Source organism: Lethenteron reissneri, chromosome 52 (assembly GCF_015708825.2).
Source record: "Lethenteron reissneri isolate LAM-NWPU_2019-01 chromosome 52, ASM1570882v1, whole genome shotgun sequence".
In the NCBI taxonomy this organism is placed as follows: Eukaryota; Metazoa; Chordata; class Hyperoartia; order Petromyzontiformes; family Petromyzontidae; genus Lethenteron; species Lethenteron reissneri.
This window is the reverse complement of record NC_083830.1, coordinates 4,431,867-4,456,213: the sequence shown is the minus strand read 5'-3', so window position 1 is coordinate 4,456,213 and position 24,347 is coordinate 4,431,867. Positions and strand designations below refer to the sequence as shown.

The 24,347-nt window shown below is 53.0% G+C and overlaps 1 protein-coding gene across 3 annotated transcripts in view; it reads left to right on the top strand.

Annotated features, from left to right (window-relative positions):
• Positions 1-20,486, top strand: part of LOC133355917 (suppressor of cytokine signaling 6-like) — a 35,776-nt gene extending 15,290 nt beyond the window's left edge. The window contains exons 1-3 of one of the 3 annotated variants that reach the window (XM_061573340.1): positions 2,284-2,534; positions 6,326-8,457; positions 20,321-20,486. In XM_061573340.1, the coding sequence (XP_061429324.1) occupies positions 6,523-8,436 (1,914 nt within the window). In that variant the 5' untranslated portion in view covers positions 2,284-2,534; positions 6,326-6,522 and the 3' untranslated portion in view covers positions 8,437-8,457; positions 20,321-20,486. Of the gene's footprint in view, positions 1-2,283; positions 2,773-6,325; positions 8,458-20,320 lie in introns of those variants that run through there. The other 2 variants (XM_061573338.1, XM_061573339.1) reach the window with 2 other exon arrangements.
• The last annotated feature ends 3,861 nt before the right edge of the window (positions 20,487-24,347 follow it).

The following is a 24,347-nucleotide window of genomic DNA, read 5'->3' as shown; positions in this document are numbered from 1 at the left end:
GCTCCCCTTGAATGCTCACACACACACAAACACTCACTCCCAACACGAGGCCGACTCATCACATCTTTACTCTTTGGTTCTTTGGGTAAAGTCACGTAGGTATACAAATAATAGATCACGACGTTTCGATCGCAACACAATCGATCGTCATCAGGTGGGACAACCACAGCAAGGAAAAACTGCTGAACTAGGCTTTTGTTTCGTAAGTGTTAGTGTTCGTAAGTGCGGGGTGTTCGTAAGTCGGGTGTTTATAAGTCAGGGACACTACTGACAGCCCGCGCTCGCATTATTCGCGCTACTAAATCTCGTGAGATGAAGTGGCCATCGAAGGTGGCTGGCTCGTGATGTCGCTTCGGTAGATTTCCCCATTTTGTGTTCATGGTCGTTTGCTACGGACAACGGGGCAAAGCCCTAACGTGTCAAGAACGAAAAAAAAGCCCAGCGAGATGGTGCACGTTAATAGAAATAATAATACAGGAGAACCCCCTCTTAACGATGGTAATTGGTTTCCTGTAACCAGTTGCGAGGTGATTTGGTCGTTAAGCGAGTATAAGAAATACATGTTAAAGACTTAATTCGCATCGAAAGTTACCCTTTTTCACCCCAAAAACGTTAACAATGGATATTAATACGTAAAGATACTAACAACATTATAAACACATAATAAATATTAATCGACTCGTAAAGACTAGAGATGTATGTCCAGCATGTTGAAATTCTTTCGCACACCGTACGTCGCCATACTGTGTCAATCGGAGGCGCGGGGGAAGGACGACATCAAGCTATGGGTCTCTGTGCTAGTCGATGGGTCTCTGTGCGAGTCGATGGGTCTCTGTGCGAGTCGATGGGTCTCTGTGTGAGTCGATGGGTCTCTCTGTGAGTCTACGGGTCTCTCTGTGAGTCTATGGGTCTCTGTGCTAGTCGATGTGTCTCTGCGAGTCGATGGGTCTCTGTGCGAGTCTACGGGTCTCTCTGTGAGTCTATGGGTCTCTGTGCTAGTCGATGTGTCTCTGCGAGTCGATGGGTCTCTGTGTGAGTCTATCGGTCTCTGTGCGAGTCTATGGGTCTCTGTGCGAGTCGATGGGTCTCTGTGCGAGTCGATGGGTCTCTCTGCGAGTCGATGGGTCTCTCTGCGAGTCGATGGGTCTCTGTGCGAGTCTATGGGTCTCTGTGCGAGTCGATGGGTCTCTGTGCGAGTCGATGGGTCTCTGTGCGAGTCGATGGGTCTCTGTGCGAGTCGATGGGTCTCTGTGCGAGTCGATGGGTCTCTGTGCGAGTCGATGGGTCTCTGTGCGAGTCGATGGGTCTCTCTGCGAGTCGATGGGTCTCTGTGCGAGTCGATGGGTCTCTGTGCGAGTCGATGGGTCTCTGTGCGAGTCGATGGGTCTCTGTGCGAGTCGATGGGTCTCTGTGCGAGTCGATGGGTCTCTGTGCGAGTCGATGGGTCTCTGTGCGAGTCGATGGGTCTCTGTGCGAGTCGATGGGTCTCTGTGCGAGTCGATGGGTCTCTGTGCGAGTCGATGGGTCTCTGTGCGAGTCTATGGGTCTCTGTGCGAGTCTATGGGTCTCTGTGCGAGTCGATGGGTCTCTCTGCGAGTCGATGGGTCTCTGTGCGAGTCTATGGGTCTCTGTGCGAGTCTATGGGTCTCTGTGCGAGTCTATGGGTCTCTGTGCGAGTCGATGGGTCTCTGTGCGAGTCGATGGGTCTCTGTGCGAGTCGATGGGTCTCTGTGCGAGTCGATGGGTCTCTGTGCGAGTCGATGGGTCTCTGTGCGAGTCGATGGGTCTCTGTGCGAGTCGATGGGTCTCTGTGCGAGTCGATGGGTCTCTGTGCGAGTCGATGGGTCTCTGTGCGAGTCGATGGGTCTCTGTGCGAGTCTATGGGTCTCTGTGCGTCTCTATGGGTATCTGTGCGAGTCTATGGGTCTCTGTGCGAGTCTATGGGTCTCTGTGCGAGTCTACGGGTCTCTGTGCTAGTCGATGTGTCTCTGTGCTAGTGGACGGGTCTCTGTGCGAGTCGATGGGTCTCTGTCCGAGTCTGTGGGTCTCTCTGTGAGTCGATGGATCTCTCTGTGAGTCGATGGATCTCTGTGCGAGTCGATGGGTTTCTATGCGAGTCGATGGGTCTCTGTGCGAGTCTACGGGTCTCTGTGCTAGTCGATGTGTCTCTGTGCTAGTGGACGGGTCTCTGTGCGAGTCGATGGGTCTCTGTGCGAGTCGATGGATCTCTGTGCGAGTCGTTGTATGCACGTGCGCCGTGCGTGGCCGTAGCGTGCCGAGCGGAGGTGCGGCGGCGGTGCTGGTAGGGGGCTGGGTAGCCGTACGATAAAGATTGAGAGCCACTGCTTCAACCACTGACCCGCTCGGCCAATTTCTGCTTTATTGGTGTCCACAAAAACAATGGCCTGCCACGCGAGGCTCATAAATCAGCATTATTTCATAGGCCTTCAATGGCAGCCGTTATAACCGCTCGCCAATTTCATTTTAGGGTTTCTCGGTGACCAGTGCGGAGGGGTGGGAGCAGCAAGTTGAAGGTTTCTTATTGATTGCGCTGCGTCCGCACGGTGCATCGTTAGGGTTATTTGTTTGTTTCCGTAACGTGCGGAGTGTGAGAGTGCAGAATCTTTTGTCGCTTGGGGGACGCCGCGCTCTCTTGCGTGGGCTTGAGGGCTCCCGTTCGTTTTATTTCCCATTGTTGCGGCAGGCTGGCTGGCTTTCAAGAGCGTGGATTGCGATCGAATCATTGCGCTTCTGGCCATCGGACGTATATATGTACGTTGATCTTCTTTCGCACCGTACGTAGCCAACCGTGCTACGCTTGTATGTATGTTGAACTTCTTTTCCATTGTACGTAGCTAACCATGTTATGTGTGTATGTTGAACTTCTTCCGCGCCGTACGTAACCAACCGTCATATGCATGTGTGTATGTTGAACTTCTTTCGCGCCGTACTTAGCCAACCGTCATATGCATGTGTGTATGTTGAACTTCTTTCGCGCCGTACGTAACCAACCGTCATATGCATGTGTGTATGTTGAACTTCTTTCGCGCCGTACTTAGCCAACCGTCATATGCATGTGTGTATGTTGAACTTCTTTCGCGCCATACGTAGCCAACCGTCATATGCATGTGTGTATGTTGAACTTCTTCCGCGCCGTACGTAGCCGTCTGTGCTCATCGGAGGTGGGGGGGGGGAACACATCCTGCAGTGATTTGTCTTACGAAAGTGCGGTTTACGTGCGTGCACTCAGTGTAGAACAACAGCAATGTTTTTTTGAATAGTGGCCATAACTTTATAATCGGCAGTAAACAATGAACACTTGCTTCCTTCAATTGGGTAGCATTCGCGCAGATTCGTGCACAATAGCTGGTAGTTGCCGGATGGGTGCCGCGGTGGTTAGGTGATGTTACCTCCTTCACTTGGTATACAGGAGGTCGTGGGTTCGTCCCTGACCCTTGACGCCTGCTGTATATTTCGAGTTTGCGGTGTCTCTCTCTCTCTCTCTCCCCGTGGTTGCGTGCATTTTTCTCCGGGCCCTCCGGTTTTCCCCTCCACATTTAGAATCTACGTCACGCCTTCAGAGTATTTGGCTGCTATGCAACGTCACGCCTTCAGAGTATTTGGCTGCTATGCAACATCACGCCTTCAGAGTATTTGGCTGCTGTGCATTTCCACACGATAAGCCACCTTGTTGAGATATAATTTGCGATAGCCTGATCGCTTCGGAAAAAGAGCTATGCAGCTCAGTGGGCCTTACCTGGTAAAAAATGAAAATAGTTTAGTTTTTAGTAACGTCTGCTTGGAAACGGTGGCTGAGGTTACGGTCGCCGAGGAAAGGGAGCGGTGAAATCGGTTTGCGGGAAGGGGAGGCCTTCATCCAGCAGTGGATTGGCCGTGGCTGCGAATGACGACGATCGTTATCTTTCGGCGGTGTCATCCGTTGGGAGTCGAATACAAAAACACTCTAGATTGAATCCGTCATCACCAGCAGCATCAGCAGCAGCAGCAGCGGCTATGATGAATACACTTCTGGATGAAGGCCTCCCTGTATGATGGCCCTTTGGTTTAACAATCCCATCGAGGAGATGGGCCATCAAACCCCCCTCGTTTCCGACGGCTTGGGTGTCTCAGGCACGCGGCAATCTTTGCGGTCGCCTCCGGCCTCGATGGCGGATCACCGCTGCCGCACACGTGACTCGCCGTGCCCGGCGATTTTGGGTTTGTAGGTGCGCTCTCGATGATCTCAGACGCGTGGTTATTCCGCAAATCAGATTCATTGCACACCTGAGATTTTGACGTAAATTTGTAATTAGTGGATTTTTTCCCCTTGAGCCCAAATTCATAATTATAAAAACAGTTGTACATTGTTCTTCTTGGAGATGTTTATTACAGGTCACGTGTTTAAACTGAACAAATATGTTGCTCCGATTCATCCGAAATCCACCTGATTGCCTCTACAGTACAGTAGTTGCATATCTTTACAACAGTGGGGCGGAGTTTGACGTTAATTGGCGTGGCTCTGCAATCACCCACTTAGTGGGCGGGAGTCTTCTGCTCGGTGGGAGCCAGGAAAGTGTTATCACTGAGCACGCCCATCGTCGACCGGTCGACCATTATAAATGTATATTTTTTGATTATCCATGATTTTGAATTATCCGCGGCTGTCCTCCCCATCATTAGTGCGGATAATCGAGAGTCTACTGCGTATATATAGAGAGAGCATGTCGCTTTAAAGCCGTCGTTAATTTGAATCGGAACGAACTTTGCATTGCCGGGCGCGAGAGCAGCATCCGGCCTCCGCGTGGGCGTCTCGCCGTTGTGCTTTTTGGCAACGTCAACCGATGGTTTTGGGCGCAGTGCTTAGCGCTTTGCACTTGACTAACTGAGCTCGATTTATTTTTTTGCACGGATAACAACAGATAGCCGCATGCCTGAGACACCCAGTTAGCAAACCCTCTATGGAACACGAGGCCGCAATGAGTTCCCTCCCACTCCTTCCTGTCCTTGGCAACATGTTGAGCCTCGCCCCAAGAGAGGCTGATCGCTGCCACCAGCTCGTCCTTCACCGTCTTCCGCCAGGCGGTCTCGGCTCTCCCGGGTCTCCTTTTGCCTGGTGGTGTCCATCTTCGGGGACATTTTTGGTATTCACCCAAGCTGTCAGGGACGAGGGGGTTGATGGCCTGTCACCTCGATGGACCGTTAAACCAAAGGGACCATCGGAGGTGGCCGTGGCTTTTTTTGCACGGATAACATCAGCGGCGAGTGATTACTCAACCACTCCTGGGCTTCTTCCGTGCCCCCCTCCCACTACCCCACCGCCACCCCACCCTCGACCAACCAGCAACTGACCCAGCTTGGTGGGTCAAGGTATGGTCACACGGCCTGCACGACCGACAGAAAGTGGGGAGAGGCTTTCATCCAGCGGTGGATTGACAAAGGGGGGCGTAAAACGTCTCTTTTAAACCGCGGCACATGGTGCCGAAACGTTCCGGCGTGTTCACAAACATGTCCGAGGAATTTGTGTTTCTTGCTCGCGCGTGTGCCGTGGGAGAATGTTTTGCCCACCAGCCAGGGATAAAATGTTTCCCGTACGAATAATATTGTGAGTATTCAAGCTTTGTTATTTACACACTCGGCAATACCGGTGGGTGTAATGTTTTAAAATAATAAATTGTGGTCTTGCAGCCTTTTGTGGCAATCCGCTGCTGGATGAAGGCCTCCCAATGCTGTGTTGGTAGCGGGGCCTGCTTGATCATACTTCGCCACACTGGTCGATGCAGGTTTGTGAAAGGGTGCCCCTAGACTGTTCTTTGGTTCTTTCGGTTAAGTCACGTATAAAGATAAAATAAGAAATTAAATAATAGCATACTATTATTAAATTTATTTATGCTATTATTTAATTTATTATTTTATCTTTATACGTGACTTAACCGAAAGAACCAAAGAATAATTCCTGCAGTCACGAAAGCTCCAAAATTCAGATTGCCCCTAGACTGGTTCAGATATTGCTCGCCCATTGATGTGAATTGCGACCTGGAAATTAACTGCGGTCACTGAACCCGTAGCATCGGACGCCAACCGCTGCGCCACCGCTCCCCCCCTCCCCCCCCGCCGAACTGAACCTGTTCATACAGCGAACAACCCAAGATTGAGCGTATTGGTCTCGGACAGAATATGGACTTGTTTTGAAATATCAATACGAGGACGCTGGCATGTCCGGTTTGCTCAGCGCTCGGGTCTTGATTGAGATTCGTTCGTATTGAACGTTAAATTGCACGTCTTAAAGCTGTGCTCAACCCCCGTTCCCTTTTTGTTTCCTTCGCAGGATATCGAGCGCTCCCAGGCTCGCGATGGCCCCGGCAAGATCTCTATGACCGATAGCGAGCGGAGAGAGAAGGGAGAGAGCCCTGACTTAATTTACGGCAATAAGGTTCATGCCTGCGCGTTCCCCGCCCGCCAATAAAAAACAATAAGGGGGGGGGGGGCGGGCGGGGGTCGAACAACCGTGTCAAAAATCGAGTTATGAAAAAAATTAGCCGGTCCTTGCGCAAGTCCTTCCACCTGAAGAGGAGCCGAGAGGAGGAGGAGACGGGGCCGGGGGCCTGCCACGAGCACGAGGGGCGGGAGGCCGCGACCGGCGTCGTCGTCCGTGGCGACGGAGGGGCGGACGGCGACGAGGACGACGCGAAGGGCCGGGCGAAGGGCGGCGAGGGCTTCATGGGGACCCTGCGGAGGCGCCTCTCCTCCAGGCAGAGGGGCCGCGGGAAGGACGGCGACCGAGCGGCCCCCCCCGCGGCCGGAGCGGTGGCCGTCACGTGGGCCGCCACCGACGTCCCCTCGCCCGTCACCGCGCCGCCGACCAACGGCGAGCGGCCGCCCCGGGCCCGCTGGTCTCCCGCTTCGTCGTCGTCGTCGCTGTCGACGGGCAGCCGCAGCGACCCCGCCGCGTCCCCCCTCCTCTCCGCGTCCCCGCCGGAGGCGAACGGCACGAGGCGGGGCGGGGAGGCGTGCCGCTTGGCGACACGGGCTCCCGCCGCGGATGTCGCGCCCCGACCGGACGCCCGCTCCGAGGGCCGCCGGTGCGATGGGCTGAACGAGAACGTGCCGACGGACGACGAAACCGCCGCCGCCGGAGTGCCTTTTCCCGAGTCTACGCACGCCAGGATGGAGTGCGGTGGTGGCGGCCTCCGCCTGGAGCTGAGGCTGCCCGGCTCGCCGACGGCAAACGGCCTCGACTGCAACGACAACCCGACGGGGCCGCGCGTCCCCGGGGGCGACGCGGGAACGGGGGACTTTGCCGAGGCGCGCAAGGCCGACGTCGAGGACATGGAGGAGGAGGAGGAGGAAGAGGAGGAGGAGGAGCGCAGCTCGCCGTCGTCCTGCGCGATGCTGCAGTCCGAGTCCGACCTGGAGGACCGGGGCACGCTGTGCAAAGCGAACGACAATTTGCCTCCCACGCACGCGCCGGACGAATACCACGACGTATCGGCCGACGGCACGGGCGCCGAGGATGCCGTGCCACCGTCGGAGGAGGGAGACTCGCGCCGCGGTACGGGAGCGGCCGTGGGCGCGCACGCACCCGACGGGCCGATCGCTCGGCGGCACTGGGGTCGCAACGCCGCGGCCGGCGGAGCGGCGTGCCTCAACGGCGCGGACTGCTTGCACGTCGACGTCCAGCCCGACCGGAACGTGAATCTGCCCGGCGGAGGCGCCGCGCGGCCGGTGCCGGGCGGCTGCCCCTTGGCGGGGCCGTGCATCGCGCCGGACCGCGCGCCGTGCGACGGCGACGACGGCGTCAGGACGCGGCGTCCGGGCGCGGGACGCTCCCCGAGCGAGCGCCGCGCCGGGCCGGGCGCGGGAGCGTCGCCGCTGGACACGGGGGCCGTGCCGCCGGGTGCTTGCCGCCTGTACGAGGGCGCCGGCAGGGCGGCGGCCACCAGCCTCACGGAGGAGCTGAAGAAGCTGGCGCGGCACGGCTGGTACTGGGGGCCCGTGACGCGGCAGGAGGCGGAGGAGAAGCTGACGGCGCTGCCCGACGGCGCCTTCCTGGTGCGCGACAGCTCGGACGAGCGCTATCTGCTGAGCCTGAGCTTCCGGTCGCGCGGGCGCACGCTGCACACGCGCGTCGAGCACTCCAACGGGCGCTTCAGCTTCTACGAGCAGCCCGAGCTGGAGGGCCACGCTTCGGTGGTGCAGCTCGTCGAGAGCTCGGTGCGCGACTCGGAGATCGGCGCCTTCTGCTACTCGCGCTCGCGCTTCCCCGGCTCGGCCACGTACCCCGTGCGGCTGACGACGCCCGTGTCGCGCTTTATGCACGTGCGCTCGCTGCAGTACCTGTGCCGCTTCGTCATCCGCCAGAGCACGCGCATCGACCTCGTCCGCAGCCTGCCGCTGCCCAACAAGATGAAGGACTACCTGCAGGAGAAGCACTATTGAACGGCGCCGCCGCCACTCAAGGTAGCGTCACGCCCTCCCGCGGCACCAAATCAAAAAAGTTGCGCCCTCCAGATTGGCGCGGTTGGCGCTACGTACGGTGCGAAGGAACGCTCAACGTGCGTGCGGGTCGAGCCGCGTAGCGCGTTGCGTTCGGCCGCCGCTGTCTCTCCGGCCGCAAGGCCATCGCGGCGCGCGTGAGCATGATGGCTCGGTAGTTTTCGCGGTGGTTTCACCGGAGGAGGAGCGACGTTGAGACCGCGCAGCTGTGAACAAATCGAATCAGACTCTGCGAATAATTTTTTTCGGATTTGGCCACGCAGACGTGGCCCCGTGCGCACACCGTAATGATGCAGGACGTGTGGGGAAACGTCGCGTGATGATTCGGTGCGGGTCGAGGCTCGCAGAACCCGGCCCTGATGTCATCGGGAGAGCAGCAGCAGCAGCAGGCAGCGAGGCTTAAAGTCAAAACTGTCGCAAACGTTTGAAGTCGCGGGTCACGAGTTTACCCGGGGACTGTCAGAGATGTCGTTGCAAGCGGCGACTCGGCGTGGGGGCGTTGGGGGGGGGTGTCGGGGGTCGTGCCGCGGAGGAGAGAGGAAGCCAGAGCCGCGCTCGGGCGACGAGGAGGTTTCCGTGATTGGCTCGGAGCCACCGGACGGAGCCGGAAACGCCGCCACACGGCGGGCCACGCGGCGAGCGGGGGAGAGACGCTCTGACAGGGTGAACGGCAAAAGCAGCAGCCGCCGCTCGCCGCCGCGGTGACCTGCGCTGCCGGAGCAAAGCCGCTAGTTTCCCCCCCCCCACCCCCCCCAGTTTGGCGCTCGTTCCCGTCGTTTTGGACGTCGAAGCTGCAGAAGTGCGAGTTGAGAGACGGCGAGAATGAATATTTGACGTGAAACGTACGGGATGTTGTTTTGTGGAAGTCGGGCCCCGGGCGGGAGGGGGGCAGGGGGCAAGTGAGCTGTGTGGGTGACATCCTGCGTCGCTTTTGTTTCTCTCGGTGCGAGCGGTCAATGCCAGTATATATTTGAAACGTTCTTCTACCTGTACGTTGGAGCCAGCATGAGAGATTAAAAGTCACGTTTACATTCACGATCCTCGCGTTTTCTCGTGTGTATACATGCGTGTCTCTGAAGACGGCAGCTAGCCGGGTGTGACGTACGTATGTACGTTGAATTTCTTTCGTAACCGCACATAGCCAGACGCGCTAATCTGAGGTGCGGTCTATCACGTTTCAACGGTGAACGTCGTACCCAGAAGTTCACCACTTGAATTTGTAACAATTATTCGGTGAGGGCTGCAGCAGCCGCAGTTGGCAGTGGGGGGGGGGAGGTGATGGTGGTGCACAAACGAGACACCATTTATATTTACGCGATCTGACCCAAACAAAAAATAAACCCCCATTATAAACAAAACGCCAAAAGCAATTCGAGAGAGAAATTGCTTTGGAGAACGCAACAACAACAACAGAGACGTGGGAGCAGACCTTTTAAATTCAGTTTGTTTGAAACATTTCTCCCCGAGTTGACGGTACAGAAGCGAGTAACCCGCCGTCCGCTGGAACGTTATGCCGATCCATTCCTCCTTCGATGTCACTCACACGAGAAGGCCATTGTCTTCTAACGTCATACGCCGATACATCAAATTAAACCACGGCCGCAATCTCGGCGTAACAACTCCGGTTTTCCCCGTGTCCCTTCTTCAAGGAGATCATTAATTATCATGCGGGGGAAGGGGGTGACGGCTCACGCCTAATTAAACAGGACGTGCATTTTCCCACGTTTTAAAGTGTCTCCATCTGTCATCCGTGCCACTATTATCCCTGAATAGCAAATAATAAACTATCTCGCCCGGTATACAGGAGGTCGTGGGTTCGATCCCCGACCCTTCTCCCCGTGGCAGCATGGATTTTTCTCCGGGCCCTACAGTTTCTCCCCTTCGCATTTAGAATCAACGCGCCTTAAAAGTGTTTGCCGACTAAAGATTTCCGCGCGATAAGCCACTTTTTTGAGCGTTCGTGATAGCCAGGTCGCTCCTGAAAAATACCTCTACATCACTCGGTGGGGCCTTACCTGGTGAAATAAAGAAATGGTTCACTTGATTAAAATAGTTTCAATAGTTGGGAATGTCTCGAATGTTGGCGACGGCCGACTCGCAGCGCTCATCGGCAGGTGCGCTACTGAATAATCAACGGGGGCGTTTAAAAGTTTTTTTAAAAAATCTCGCCGTGCCGAGCAAAGCACCTCCCCCCCCCCCCCAAACAGCGAGGCATTGCCTCTGGCGACGTTATTAACTCGCAGAGGACGTCGGTGCGCTTAACTTCAACAGCGCGCCTCCAGAGATTTGTTGGACTCTTTGTTGTTATTGTAAATGACCGTGCCCGCAATGCGAGTTTTTAGTTTTTTTTTATTCTTGTTGCAACAAAAAAAATGTGTGTACGGCGACGGTAAATTAACCTCGAGCGACGCGCCCTGCCGCCTTTCCCCATTCCCAGCGGCAGCTTTTGAAGCGCGGCTGCCGGTGGCCAAGTAGTGACCCCTGTGGGACCATCGGTGGCATTCCACAAGCGGGAGGGGGAACGAAAAGCGACTTGTAGAGCCAACGAGCCATGCGGCTATTAACTCCCGCCCGCCACCAACAAAGACAAAGCCTTAACAGACTTTTCGGGGCAAGTGCTGGAGGCCCGTCGTTAAGCGATTAGTCGTTAACTGGGGTGGTCGTTAAGAGGGGTTCTTCTGCAGTGACCTCCGAAGGCCAGCACGGCACACACGACGGGGGTGGGTGGCCAACACCACGTGCCAGGCCGTCTTTGTCTCCCCAGTGGCACCCCCCCAAGCGATTCAAAATATATATTTTTTAGACGGTCAACAGCACTGCGCGGCCTTGAAAGAAAATGCGTAATTGAGCGCGTATTATTTATGTGCGTATGGAGAAGTGCCACTGCCCGGAACGCCGGCTTCTTACCGTCAGCAGGAGGGCGTGGGTTGGAGCCCGACCCAATCTTGGCCCTGGCTCCAGGCCCTCGGTATTGAATGGAGCTGAGTATGACTGGCGACATTTACGTCCCAAGGGACACAACTGTCGATGAGATGGAGCGACGAAATCGGCTCGTGTGCAGCCGCTCGGAAGATTATTTAATCGCAGGGTTGTGAGCGACGGTGGATCGATCACGTCTGGCGATGATGACTCGCGTGCCAACGCTAAATCACCTTTAAAACGTCTACACATATATATTTTCGATTTCTCTCTCCCGGTTATATTCTATGTGAGCTATCGACCATCGTGTTATGAGACTAAGAATCTGTCCATTCACAACCCTAATGGTGAGCAGTGCACCTCCCTCTCCTCTGCTGGGGAACTATAAAACAGATCTCCGCGTAATGTGATTTCATTGATCGGGGAAATAAGTCAAGATCAAGATGTCATCGCGGCCAAAAAACGTTGAAGCCACGAGCATTTACATGGTCGGTGAAATCTTGATGCATCGCCAGGGTGAGAGCCCCTTTGAGACTGCAGGTGAGCAGAATCGAAACAACTATTTAGACTGGAGGAATCCGATGAGCTTTATAAAGTATATTTTCACGGATGTCCAGTAGAACGTTTCAACAACAAACGATGCGAAAAAAAACACGATAGGAATGAAAATTATAGGAATGGTTAACAAATCACCTAAAAATATATATACTTGGTTCTTTCGGTAAAGTCACGTAAATAGAAAATAAAAATTGAATTTAATTATTTTTATTTTATTTTTATTTTCTATCTACGTGACTTTACCGAAAGAACCAAGAATATGATTTTTTTTTATATAAATACGTTTTTTTCAAGGTAAACCGACAAGAGTGAATACCAGATTGAATAGAAAAGCAGTATAATAAATAAATCGCCTCAAGCATACTGTTAACCATGTGACCTGTGTGCCTGGCCACTCCCACTCTGAATACCTCCACCCCCCGCCCCCTGCGAAAACAGACGCTGCTTCGTGCAGCTAACTGCTCATTCCTTCTCTTTTCCTCTTTTACCCTCTCCCCTTCATCGTCATGATCATCGTCATGATCATCGTCATGATCATCGTCATGATCATCGTCATGATCATCGTCATGATCATCGTCATGATCATCGTCATGATCATCGTCATGATCATCGTCATGATCATCGTCATGATCATCGTCATGATCATCGTCATCATGATCATCATCATGATCATCGCCCTCTCACCCCCGACACCTTGACCCGGTCGTTCCTTCTCCCCCTCCTCCCCATCCTGCCCGGTGCCCCCCCCCCCCCCTTCTCTCTTCCTTCCGCTCATCTTGAGCCGTGGCCCCTCCTCTTTGTCCATCTTGGGGAAACTTCTGTCCCGTCCTCCCTCCTTTTCCCTGACCCGCTCCGTTCTCCTCTTCCCATTCGTTGGCGTCCTTGACCCCACCTCCCTCCCCTTCCCTGTCCCGCTCTGTTCTTTTCTTCCCATTCATTGCCATCCTTGACCCCACCTCACTCCCCCTTCCCGTGGTGGTTGAACGGTTTCGTATTTAGTAATTTTTTTAGCCCGGCGAAACTAAACCGACAATGATAATTGATTTTTTACCCTTTTATCTGGCAACAAAACTGACACCTTTTTTACAAGGAGTCACGTTTGCATAGACCACAATACCTGCAGTCATAATGCAAACAAAAAACATAACTCTGATAATGTATGCACTGTCCTTGAAGTTGATTGGTCCACACCCGAAGACAGCTTTCCTTAGAGCCTAGTCTCACATCGTGTTGGACCAGATGACGCCAAAAGGCGCACTGAGGTTCCAATGGTGTAAACCGACAATGTACTCGACACGTCGGTAAGTCGAAAACATCGAACGCAAGTGGCCCAATAACTCCTTGAATATCTCTGTCCTTTTTCGCGCGCTTGTGTTTAGGTACGGTCCGCATTCTATCCTCGGCAGGTATCTGTTGTATAAATCCGCGTGTACACGTTTTAAATGAATTGCATCGTTCCGTGACAAACGCTGGCTGTTACCCAGTGGTGCAGGCGCACAGAGCCCCATCGGGTTGCAGCGCTGCAGAAACAGCTTTTGTGTAATGCCTACCTGTGAGATTTAATCCAGTCAACAGATGGCCGTGATAACCAGCGGCCACGGAAGCAGAATGGAATGTCTCCTCCGCTGTTGTCGTGATTTGTTTGCAGCTCCGTTGCAATTCACGCGGCCCGCAGCGAAAACGGCGCGTCGCTAATGGGAGGCGACGTTGTGGGGTGAACGGCAACAAAAATCGTCTGCTGCGATTCGAATGGAAAGCGAGTAAATTGCAGCAGGGCGTTCAACATTCATGTCGGTGTGTTCCAAATAGCACCCTCGGTGCGGCGGTGGCCGTGAGAATGCCGGGTTGGTGGAGGGACGTCCCAGTGAGAGTGAACGTGCGTCGGTCCAACGTTGGGCGAACGTTGGGCGAACGTTGGACCGACGTTGGGCGAACGTTGAACCGACGTTGGGCGAACGTTGAACCGACGTTGGGCGAACGTTGAACCGACGTTGGGCGAACGTTGAACCGACGTTGGGCGAACGTTGAACTGACGTTGGGCGAACGTTGAACTGACGTTGGGCGAACGTTGAACTGACGTTGGGCGAACGTTGGACCGACGTTGGGCGAACGTTGGACCGACGTTGGGCGAACGTTGGGCCGACGTTGGACCAACGTTGGACCGACGTTGGACCAACGTTGGGTGAACGTTCAACCAACGTCGGGAATGTGGCTGGACCCTTTGGGCCAACGTTGTCGCAACGTTCCGCGTGTAACTGGGGCCCATTGCATGGCACAGCTGGTTGACCGCGGAATGACTGAGCTCGTTTTACGATTGATGGGGGGTTGTAATTACTGCGTGGGTAATTTGATTCGAGATGATGGAATAGAAAAAAAAAATTGTATGCGGAGATCTGTTTCGTAACGTACGGGAGAAACGCGTCTTTAGCATCGATCGTCCGCGGGCACTTTCACGGTGATTTGTTGGCTATGTGTGTGTTGTCCTCTGTGTCGTGTCACATGAGTCATTCTGGAAGACCCGACTCGTGTGTGCGGTGGTGTAGCGGTTAGCGCTACGAACCTGGCAACCCGAGTTCGATTCCCGCTCACGGCCAATATCAGCGACGATTATCTGAACCGGTCCTGGGCCTTCCCTAGGTCGACTCAGCCTCAAATGAGTACCTGGTGCGGTGTGTATAAACATCGCCACTGTGGAGACAAAGGCGGTCGGGCGTGGTGTTGGCCACCCACCCCCTCGTTGTGCCATTGTGCCCTTAATGAGGGCTCCTCGCTAACAGCACTTGCCCCAACAGTCTGTTAAGGCTGCTCGCGGGATTTTTGTCTTTGTCCTGAGATATTGGCCCTGTGTGCGAGCTGCAGGCCCTCGCCTCTCGCTCGTCGCTCGTTCCAACGCGTTCACCGCCGCTCAAATGCAAATGACAAACTCCCCCCCCCCCCCCTCACGTCGTCGGAGTCTCGCAGGAGGGCTAGCCTGGCCCGTGGTGATGGAAGCGCGGGGCTGATTGCATTCAGGGAGGAATCATAAAATTGCGGTGAAACTGGGGGGGCGGGCGGTGGGGGAGGGAGCGGGCAAATCCCTCACCACCACCACCACCACCACCCACATTGTTGCACTGTGTACGGCCGTGCGGTTACCCCCTCCCGCCCCCCCAATGTCAATCACTGTGAATGTTACACTGGCCCCGTTGTGAATCTATTAAAGCGACATCATCCAGCGCGCGCTCCCTGCCAGCGGCCCTCCTTTAATTTATTCCCGACTTGCAGTTTGTGCGCGATTGCAAATAGGGCTTTCAATGGGTTTTTTATTTGGGGGGGGGAATTTGTACTTTTTATTTTATTTCGTTTAGTAGCGTCGCACACATCGTCGCTCTCGCTCGCTCGCTCTCTCCCCGAGACGTTGCCGTTCTTTACATGGGTTGTCGCTCGCTCGCACGCCCCCCTCGCCGTTCCTCTTCCGTCCACTGGGCCCCCCATGAAGCGGAAGCCGCCGAGCTTCGCTCACGTTTGACCATACTTCACCCACGCTGGTTGAGCTCGGGCGGGGGTTGGTGGGCTGCCGGGCGGCGGCCAGGAACAGTTCCGATGTCAGCGGCCACTTCCGTTGGAATGGAAACTCGGGTCGCCGCAAATTAGTAGTAGCTCTAGATTTGAAGCTTTCGTGACTGCAAGGATTCATACTCTTAGTTCTTTCGGTAAAGTCACATAGGTAAAAAATGAAATTAAAATTAATAAAAAATAAAAACAATAAAATCACGACGTTTCGGAGGCAACACAAGCTTCCGTCTTCAGGTGAAACTGTCACAGCAAAATATCTGTATCAAGAGTATTAGTAGTAGCGCCAACTTCAACGTGGAGGGGTTAGGCCTTGCTCTTATTGTTCGGGGCGCCACGGTGGCGAGATGTTAACTACTTCGCTGGGTATGCAGGAGTTCGTGGGTTCAATCCCGACCCCAACGCCTGTTGTATATTTGGAGTTTGCTTGTCTCTCTCTCTCCCTGTGGTCGCGTGGATTTTTCTCCGGGTCCTCCGGTTTTACCTCCACATTTTAAATCAACGTCACCACGCGTTTAGAGTTTTTGGCTGCTGTACATTTCCACGCGATAAGCCACGTCGTTGAGCTATCATTTGTGGGCAGATTGCTTCTGAAAACGAGCTACATAGCTCAGTGGGCCTTACCTGGTAAAATAAAAATGAGGAGTAGCAGTAGCAGTTGACCTTTGCAGAGAGATGAGACGCGGCAATGTTGAAAACGGTCCAGTGTCTGCCTGTGCCGAATCAATGCCGTTGAAATTGGCCCTTGGGCTGGTGGGTTGTGTACAAAATACTTTGATTTCTTATCTTATCTAGAATTCTATATAGGGTTTTTTTGTCAAAGCGCTTTACAAGAATTATGAATGGGACATTAGTATTGGCTCATGGGGAAAAGGGATGGGATTTGAGTGTTGAGGAAGGGATGGGATGGCAATGGAGGGTGATGGTAGGGGAAGGGAGGGCGAGGTTAGGGAGGGGAAGAGGAGGATGGGGAAGGTTTTAAGGACAAAGTAGTCGAAGGATCCGCTATTTAAAAAATATTTGTTGGATTGTCTGCTTGTCTACAATGTAGAGTGAGGGGTTGGTGCAGCTGGGCTGGCCAAAGCATTGTGTGTACACTATGTGTGTGTGCACTATGTGTGTGTACACTATGTGTGTGTACACTATGTGTGTGTGCACTATGTGTGTGTACACTATGTGTGTGTACACTGTGTGTGTGTGTGTGTACATCTGTGTGTGTGTGTGTACACTGTGTGTGTGTGTGTACACTGTGTGTGTGTGTACACTGTGTGTGTGTGTACACTGTGTGTGTGCACTATGTGTGTGTACACTGTGTGTGTGTGTACACTGTGTGTGTACACTGTGTGTGTACACTATGTGTGTGTACACTATGTGTGTGTACACTGTGTGTGTGTACATCTGTGTGTGTGTGTGTACATCTGTGTGTGTGTGTACACTGTGTGTGTGTGTACACTGTGTGTGTGTGTGTACACTATGTGTGTGTACACTATGTGTGTTTACACTATGTGTGTGTGTGTACATCTGTGTGTGTGTGTACACTGTGTGTGTGTGTACACTGTGTGTGTGCACTATGTGTGTGTACACTGTGTGTGTGTACATCTGTGTGTGTGTGTGTGTACACTGTGTGTGTGTACACTGTGTGTGTGTGTGTGTACACTGTGTGTGCACTATGTGTGTGTACACTATGTGTGTGTACACTATGTGTGTGTGTGTGTTTTCTTCACTGTGGGGAGCGGTGGTGTAGCGGTTAGCGCGCTGCGCTCCGAAACCAACGACCCAGGTTCGATTCCCGCTCACGGCCAGACACCCAGTGACGATTATCTGGACCGGCAATGGGCCTCCCCTAGGTCGACTCGGCCTAAAATGAGTACCTGGTGCGGTGCGTAAACATCGCCACTGGGGAGACAAAGGCGGCCGGGCGTGGCGTTTTCTTCTCGGCCACGGAGCTCAGAGAGTGGTCTGAGTTTGTGTTTTTTAATCTGTACTGCGTGCGATCGATGATCGATGTTCGAGGGGGTGGATCGCCACGCTGATGGCACCCATTCGCGATTTCTCACCCAGAGTTTGGCCGCTTCGTGAATGCTGCCATCTCCCACTCCAGAATCCCATCGGCGGCGTTTGACTAAGATATTTTGGGGGCGAGGTGGCGGCAAGGATTCGCTTGTCCCTCGCATTATGAATCGCGGCTGCATCGAATGAATGAATGTATGTTTAATCTTAATGGTAAACTACTGAAAGTAAATTAATAAAGGTGTCTAGTTTGGGCGGTGTGGGGGGGTGCTTTGTACCCCACGCGTGCCCCCCCCCCACTCCAACCAAACTCCACCCGTGCCAGAATCAGCACTGAGAGGTTCTCTCTGTGTGTGGGTTTGTGAAGATGGCCTTAAAACGCCAACTGTTGCGTTTATTCATGTAAATAAAAAAACGGGTGTTTGTAAATCAACCGTTGGCAAAAATAAATTAGCGGAAGGCAACGGCGTAAAAGAACGAGCCATTCACGTTCTTATTTCGGAGGTGAGGCCACAGACAAAGACAAAGATCCTCCGTGTAGCTTTAACAGACTGTTGAGGCAAATGCCGTTAGCAAGTAGCGCCTGTGTAGGCCAGAACGGCAGACGAAGGGGGTGGGTGGCCAGCACCATGCCCGGCCGCCTTTTTCTCCCCAGTGGCGACGTTTTTACGCACTGCACCAGCTACTCATTTGAGGCTGAGTCGACCGTGAGCAGGCCCAGGACCGGTTAAGATAATCGTCGCTGTTGGCCGTGAGCGCGAATTGAACTCTGGTCACCGGGTTCGTAGCGCAGCGTGCTAACCGCTACACTACCGCTCCCCACAAACACACACAGACGCACAACAACAACCGCCATTCGCCACAAAGTGGCGGTGGCATCACCACGACACTTGTGCCAGGCCATGTGCACCTTGAGGCCACATGAAGTGTCGAACGCCCGCTGGCAGGAGGTCACGGGGCAGACCCAGGTGCCACGGGTCGACTGACTGACATGACCGAGATGACTGGCTAATGCACCAACTGTGCCCCCTACTGTGCCAAATTGCTGTGCTTTAGCCACCCGGCGCTCTGCTCGTTGTTGTGAGCGTCGCTCTTCCGCCCTCCACATGAGCAACGGAGCCAAACTGAAATTGTATGAAAGACAATTAGGCCTTGCAGAAGAAACCGAAAACTGCACAAACCGTAAATCAATGCAAAATAAATTTTATTAGCCCGTCAAGAAAGTTGGCTCGGGCAAATGAACTTTCAGTAACCATGCATAGTTGCAGTTCATTTTAAAATCTGTCGTTGCTATGCCCACGCCGGGTTCAGAATAATAATCTTTTATTAAGACTGCAGGAGGAGGAATCCGATGAACTTACGAAGCTAAAGTTTCCAGTCGGGACGTGTCGGCGAGTTACAGCAACAAACAATGCAACAGCACAAACCGATAGGGGTGCAAAGTGGAGAAAAGGGCAAGAAAGTCACTAAATATAAATAAATTGCTTACAAGCGTCCAATTTATCAAGCAAAATATAACAACAACAAAACAGTCCCAGGCCACACCAAGGTGCACACCACACAGTCGTCAGCCCCACAATTATAAAATGTGAAATCGCCGATTCAAACTGTTGAGTGGGGGGGGGAGGAGGGGGGGGTGCTTGGGCAGGAGGCATGAGTCACGGCTATAGAAGGGATAATGGGCGGTGGTGATGAAGTAGTAGCAGCCGAGAGGGATGGAACGACAGAAAACGCCAATTGGGAATCGTCCGCCGGGGAGATGGAACGATTAAATCAGCTCGTGCCGCAGGTTAAACTAATTTCAATATTTTTATTTTACCAGGTTAAGGCCCACTGAGCTGTGTAGCTCTTTTCAAAATTTGACCTGCCCGTCACAAATGATAGCTCAACGAAGTGGCTTATCGCGTGGAAATTCATAGCAGCCAAATGCTCTGAACGCGCGATGTTGATTACACTGGTCAACACACTTTTTCTGGCATAAGGTATTCCAACTGTGTTAATGTAATTTTGGGGTGCTGATTCCAAATCTGGCATCAGTTTTTGTCTATCACATCAGGTTTTTGAGATATCAAATATTGCATTTTCAATCAAAACTGCAGAAGAAAAATATTAAATAAATGTGGATATCTACATAAAATGATATTATAAACACACTATCCTAAACTAAAAATACAGCACCATATTTTAACACTAAAGCAGTCACTGACTCGCAACAACTTGCAATCATAAGTGACATAGTTAATTTCGGGTAAAATCAATGAAAATGGGCTTGCCGATAGCATAAAATGAGATGTGATAGAGCAAATCTGAGATCAGATTTGGAATCAGCACCCTGAAATTAGTCTAAAACAGCTGCAAAAGTCCAGGCCAGAAAAAAAAAAAAAAATTTGTTGACCAGTGTTATAAATTTGGAGGGAGAAACCGGAGGACCCGGAGAAAAATCCACGCGACCACGGGGAAGAGCGAGAGAGAGAGAACACACACACACTCCAAATATACAGCAGCAGGCGTCCGGGTCGGAATCAGAACCCATGACCTCCCAGGTGGTCAAGCGATGTAACAGCGTCAGGAGCAGTGATGTGTTCAGCTTTCCTTTACTTCGTTCTCCGATCGCGTTTTTTGTACCGTTTGTTGTTGCACCTTTCTGAACCGTCCCCTACTGGAGATCTGTGAAAAAGAGCTGCAAAGCTCGTCGGATTCCTCTGGTGTAAACTAAATTTTTGATCCTGATCCTTTTTCTCTGTGACGATGTAACCCAGAGCCGTGCCCTTCTCTCCGCTGTTTGCAGGAACAGCGTTCAAGCGACGTCTCCCACCGCCCCACCTCGACTGAGCCCCGGTCGCACTCGGGGGCCGCTCGCTCGCGAGAGCTCGGACAGGGACGCGTGCTGCTGCGGTTGGACTCTCGTCCGAATGAGAACTTGCTTAAGGAACCCAATAAATTATTTGTGGACTCTTGAAGCCGTGTCCGCGTGTGTGTGTGTGTGCGCGCACGTACGGAGCAGTGGCCTAGCGGGTTAGCGCGCTGTGCCACGAAACAGGCGACCCGAGTTCCGCTCGCGGCCGACTCCAGCGACGGTTATCTGTAAGTGGTCCTTGACCCCTCCTCTCCTCGTTCGATGTTGCCCCAAATGAGTGCGGTGCGTCCAAGCATCGCCAGGGAGACACAAAGGGCTCGGTGCTGGCCACCTACTCCCTCGTGCGCCGTGCCGGACCTCTTCGGTGCTCGCTCATAACGCTCGTAACACTAGTTACGCTAGTAACATTAGTAATGCTACTAACGCTAGTAATGCTAGTAACATTAGTTGCGCTCATAACTCTAGTAACGCTCGTAATGCTACTAACGCTAGTTACGCTAGAAACTCTGGTAATGCTGGTAACGCTAGTAACGCTACTAACACTCGTAATGCTACTAACGCTCGTATTGCTACTAACGCTAGTTACGCTAGAAACTCTGGTAATGCTGGTAACGCTAGTAACGCTCGTAATGCTACGAGCTGGTAACGCTAGTAACACTGGTAACGCTAGTAACACTGGTAACGCTAGTAACGCTAGTTACACTAGTAACGCTAGTAACACTTGTAACGCTGGTAACGCTACTAATGCTGGTAACGCTACTAATGCTGGTAACACTGGTAACGCTAGTAATGCTAGTTATGCTAGTTACACTAGTAATGCTAGTTACACTAGTAACGCTAGTAACGCTAGTTACACTAGTTACACTAGTTACGCTAGTAACGCTAGTAACACTTGTAATGCTAGTAACGCTAGTTACACTAGTAACGCTCGCGCGGCCGGCCGTGCCAAACGGGGGGAGGCTCTTCACGGCACGGCGAGCCCGCCGCCTGGGAACAGCTGCCGTGTCAAGCTGTTAGCGCGAGTCGTCTTTGTCGTGTCGTTCGTCTTACACCGGCCCATAATTGCACGGTCATTTATCCAGAAGGCACTCATTAGACGCTGATCAGCCTGAGATTTGGCGTTTGTGTTTCACAGGCGGCTCCCAATTGTCCTCGTTTCGGGTCGGACACAGCTCTCCGTTTGTGGCACATCGCCACCACCGCCGTCACCACCACCACCGTCGCCACCACCGTCACCACCACGCACGCTCCACTTGCACCGCCGCACGCCAGCAAGCCAGCCAGCCAGACAGCAAAACTTTTTTTATTGTAGTTGCTGGTAATGTACAGTGGGATTTTGGAGAGATACGTCAGCTTGATGATTAACAACAACAAAAATATTGGTTGTGCCCAGAGTGTTGCGGGGATGTAGTTTCATGAAGTAAAGTCTCCCGACGTGACGCGGACAGCTCAGTTGGTCGACGGTGACGGCCACTTTGTCATCCTTCCCCTGCTCCGATTATGCACGGTTGGCTACGTACGGTGCGAAAGAAGTTCAACATACACACTGCCCATAGACTAACACTGCCCATAGACTAACACTGCCCATAGACTCAACACTGTCCATAGACTAGCACTGCCCATACACTACCACTGCCCATAGAATAATACTGCCCAGAGACTCAACACTGCCCATAGACTAACACTGCCCATAGACTAACAACATTGCCCATAGACTCAACACTACCCATAGACTCAACACAGCCCATAGACTCAACACTGCCCATAGACTCAACACTGCCCATAGACTCAATACTGCCCCATAGACTAAACACTGCCCATAGACTAACAACATTGCCCATAGACTCAACACTACCCATAGACTCAACACTGCCCATAGACTCAACACTACCCATAGACTAACACTGCCCATAGACTAACACTGTCCATAGAATAACACTGCCCAGAGACTCAACGCTGCCCCATAGACTCAACACTACCCATAGACTCAACACTGCCCATAGACACAACATTGCCCATAGACTCAACACTACCCATAGACTCAACACTGCCCATAGACTCAACACTGCCCATAGACTCAACACTGCCCATAGACTCAATACTGCCCCATAGACTAAACACTGCCCATAGACTAACAACATTGCCCATAGACTCAACACTACCCATAGACTCAACACTGCCCATAGACTCAACACTGCCCATAGACTCAATACTGCCCCATAGACTAAACACTGCCCATAGACTAACAATGACCATAGACTCAACACTCCCCATAGACTCAACACTGCACCATAGACTCAACATATAGACTCTACACTGCACCATAGACTCAACATATAGACTCTATGGGGAGTGTTGAGTCTATGGTGCAGTGTTGAGTCTATGGGGAGTGTTGAGTCTATGGTCAGTGTTAGTCTATGGGCAGTGTTCGTCTATGCCTCTATGGCATAGACGAACACTGCCCATAGACTCAACACTGCACCTCCGATTAGCATGGTTGGCTACGTACGGCGCGAAAGAAGTTCAACAGACACGCGTGCCGGTGTTGGAGAGTAAATCCACAACATTTACAATTTGAGTAGTACGACGTTTCGCTGGTAATTACATCAACCAGCATCATCGGGCAATTTGCCAGAATCACCAACTAATTGGTGTTTTGTTTACGTGTCAAATTCTTTACTAATTGGCTGTGTCGGGTGGTGGAGGGTTACGACACATTTATACTTTCGTGATCTAACGCAACAACCTTTATTATCAATAATATTGGTCGCGAAATCCCACGTATTAAACGATTTTGAGTCAACCCGCAGTATGGATACACACAAAAAGACAAATATCCCCCGTATAGCCTCAACAGACTGTTGGGACAAGTGCTGTTAGCGAGTAGCACCTGTTAAGGCCCGAACGGCACACGAGGGGGTAGGTGGGCCAACACCACGCCCGGCCGCCTTTGTCTCCCCAGTGGCGATGTTGACTACACACTGCACCAGGTACTCATTTGAGGCTGAGTCGACCTAGGTGACGCCCCATAACCCGTTGACATAATCGTCACTGGGTGCTTGTGGCCGTGAGCGGGAATCGAACTCGGGACGCCTGTTTCATAGCGCAGCGTAGCGCTAATCACTACAACAACAACCGCCATTCGCCACTAAGTGGCGGTGACGTCGCCACGACGCTTGTGCCAGGCCATGTGCACCTTGAGGCCACGTGAAGTGTCGAACGCCCGCTGGCAGGAGGTCACGGGGCAGACCCAGGTGCCACGGGTCGACTGACTGAGATGACCGAGATGACTGGCTGATGCACCACCTGTGCCCCCTACTGTACCAACTTGCCTGGCTTTAGCCACCCGGCGCTCGGCTCGTTGTTGTGAGCGTCGCTCCACCGCCCTCCGTTGTTGTTGGAGGGCGACTGCCTCCAACTGCCCAGTAGCGTCCTTCACGAGCCTCCTCCACAGGCTGATCTTGACACCGCTGGTACCAGTCATCGGCAAGTCCACTCAGCTCCACGTCCTCCTGTACCACATCACTCCATCTCTTCTCTAGCCCGTGCCGCGCCCGTTTAGCCCCCTCGATCCGGCCGAACAAAAGCTGTCTAGGCATGCGGTGGCTGGGCATGCGGGCTACATGACCCAGCCAATGCAGCCTTGCCTGCCGGAGGAGCTCACCGATGGGACTTTGCCCAGATCTTTCAAGGATTTGTGAGCTCCTCACACAATCCAGCCCGGTTAAACCCAGGATGGATCGTAGGCAGGCCAGCCTAAATGTTTCCAACCAGCGAAGATGCTCCATTAGGGGGGTCCACGTTTCGCAAGCGTAGAGAAGGGAGGGAATGACCGTGACCGAGAAGACCTGGCAAAACAACCTCCTACCTCCTCGCGGTGCCGGACGGGCAACACTGTCGTGGGCAGTGCTGTGGGGAGAGGGCCATTGGCCTCTCCCCTCATGGCGTCTGTGACCAC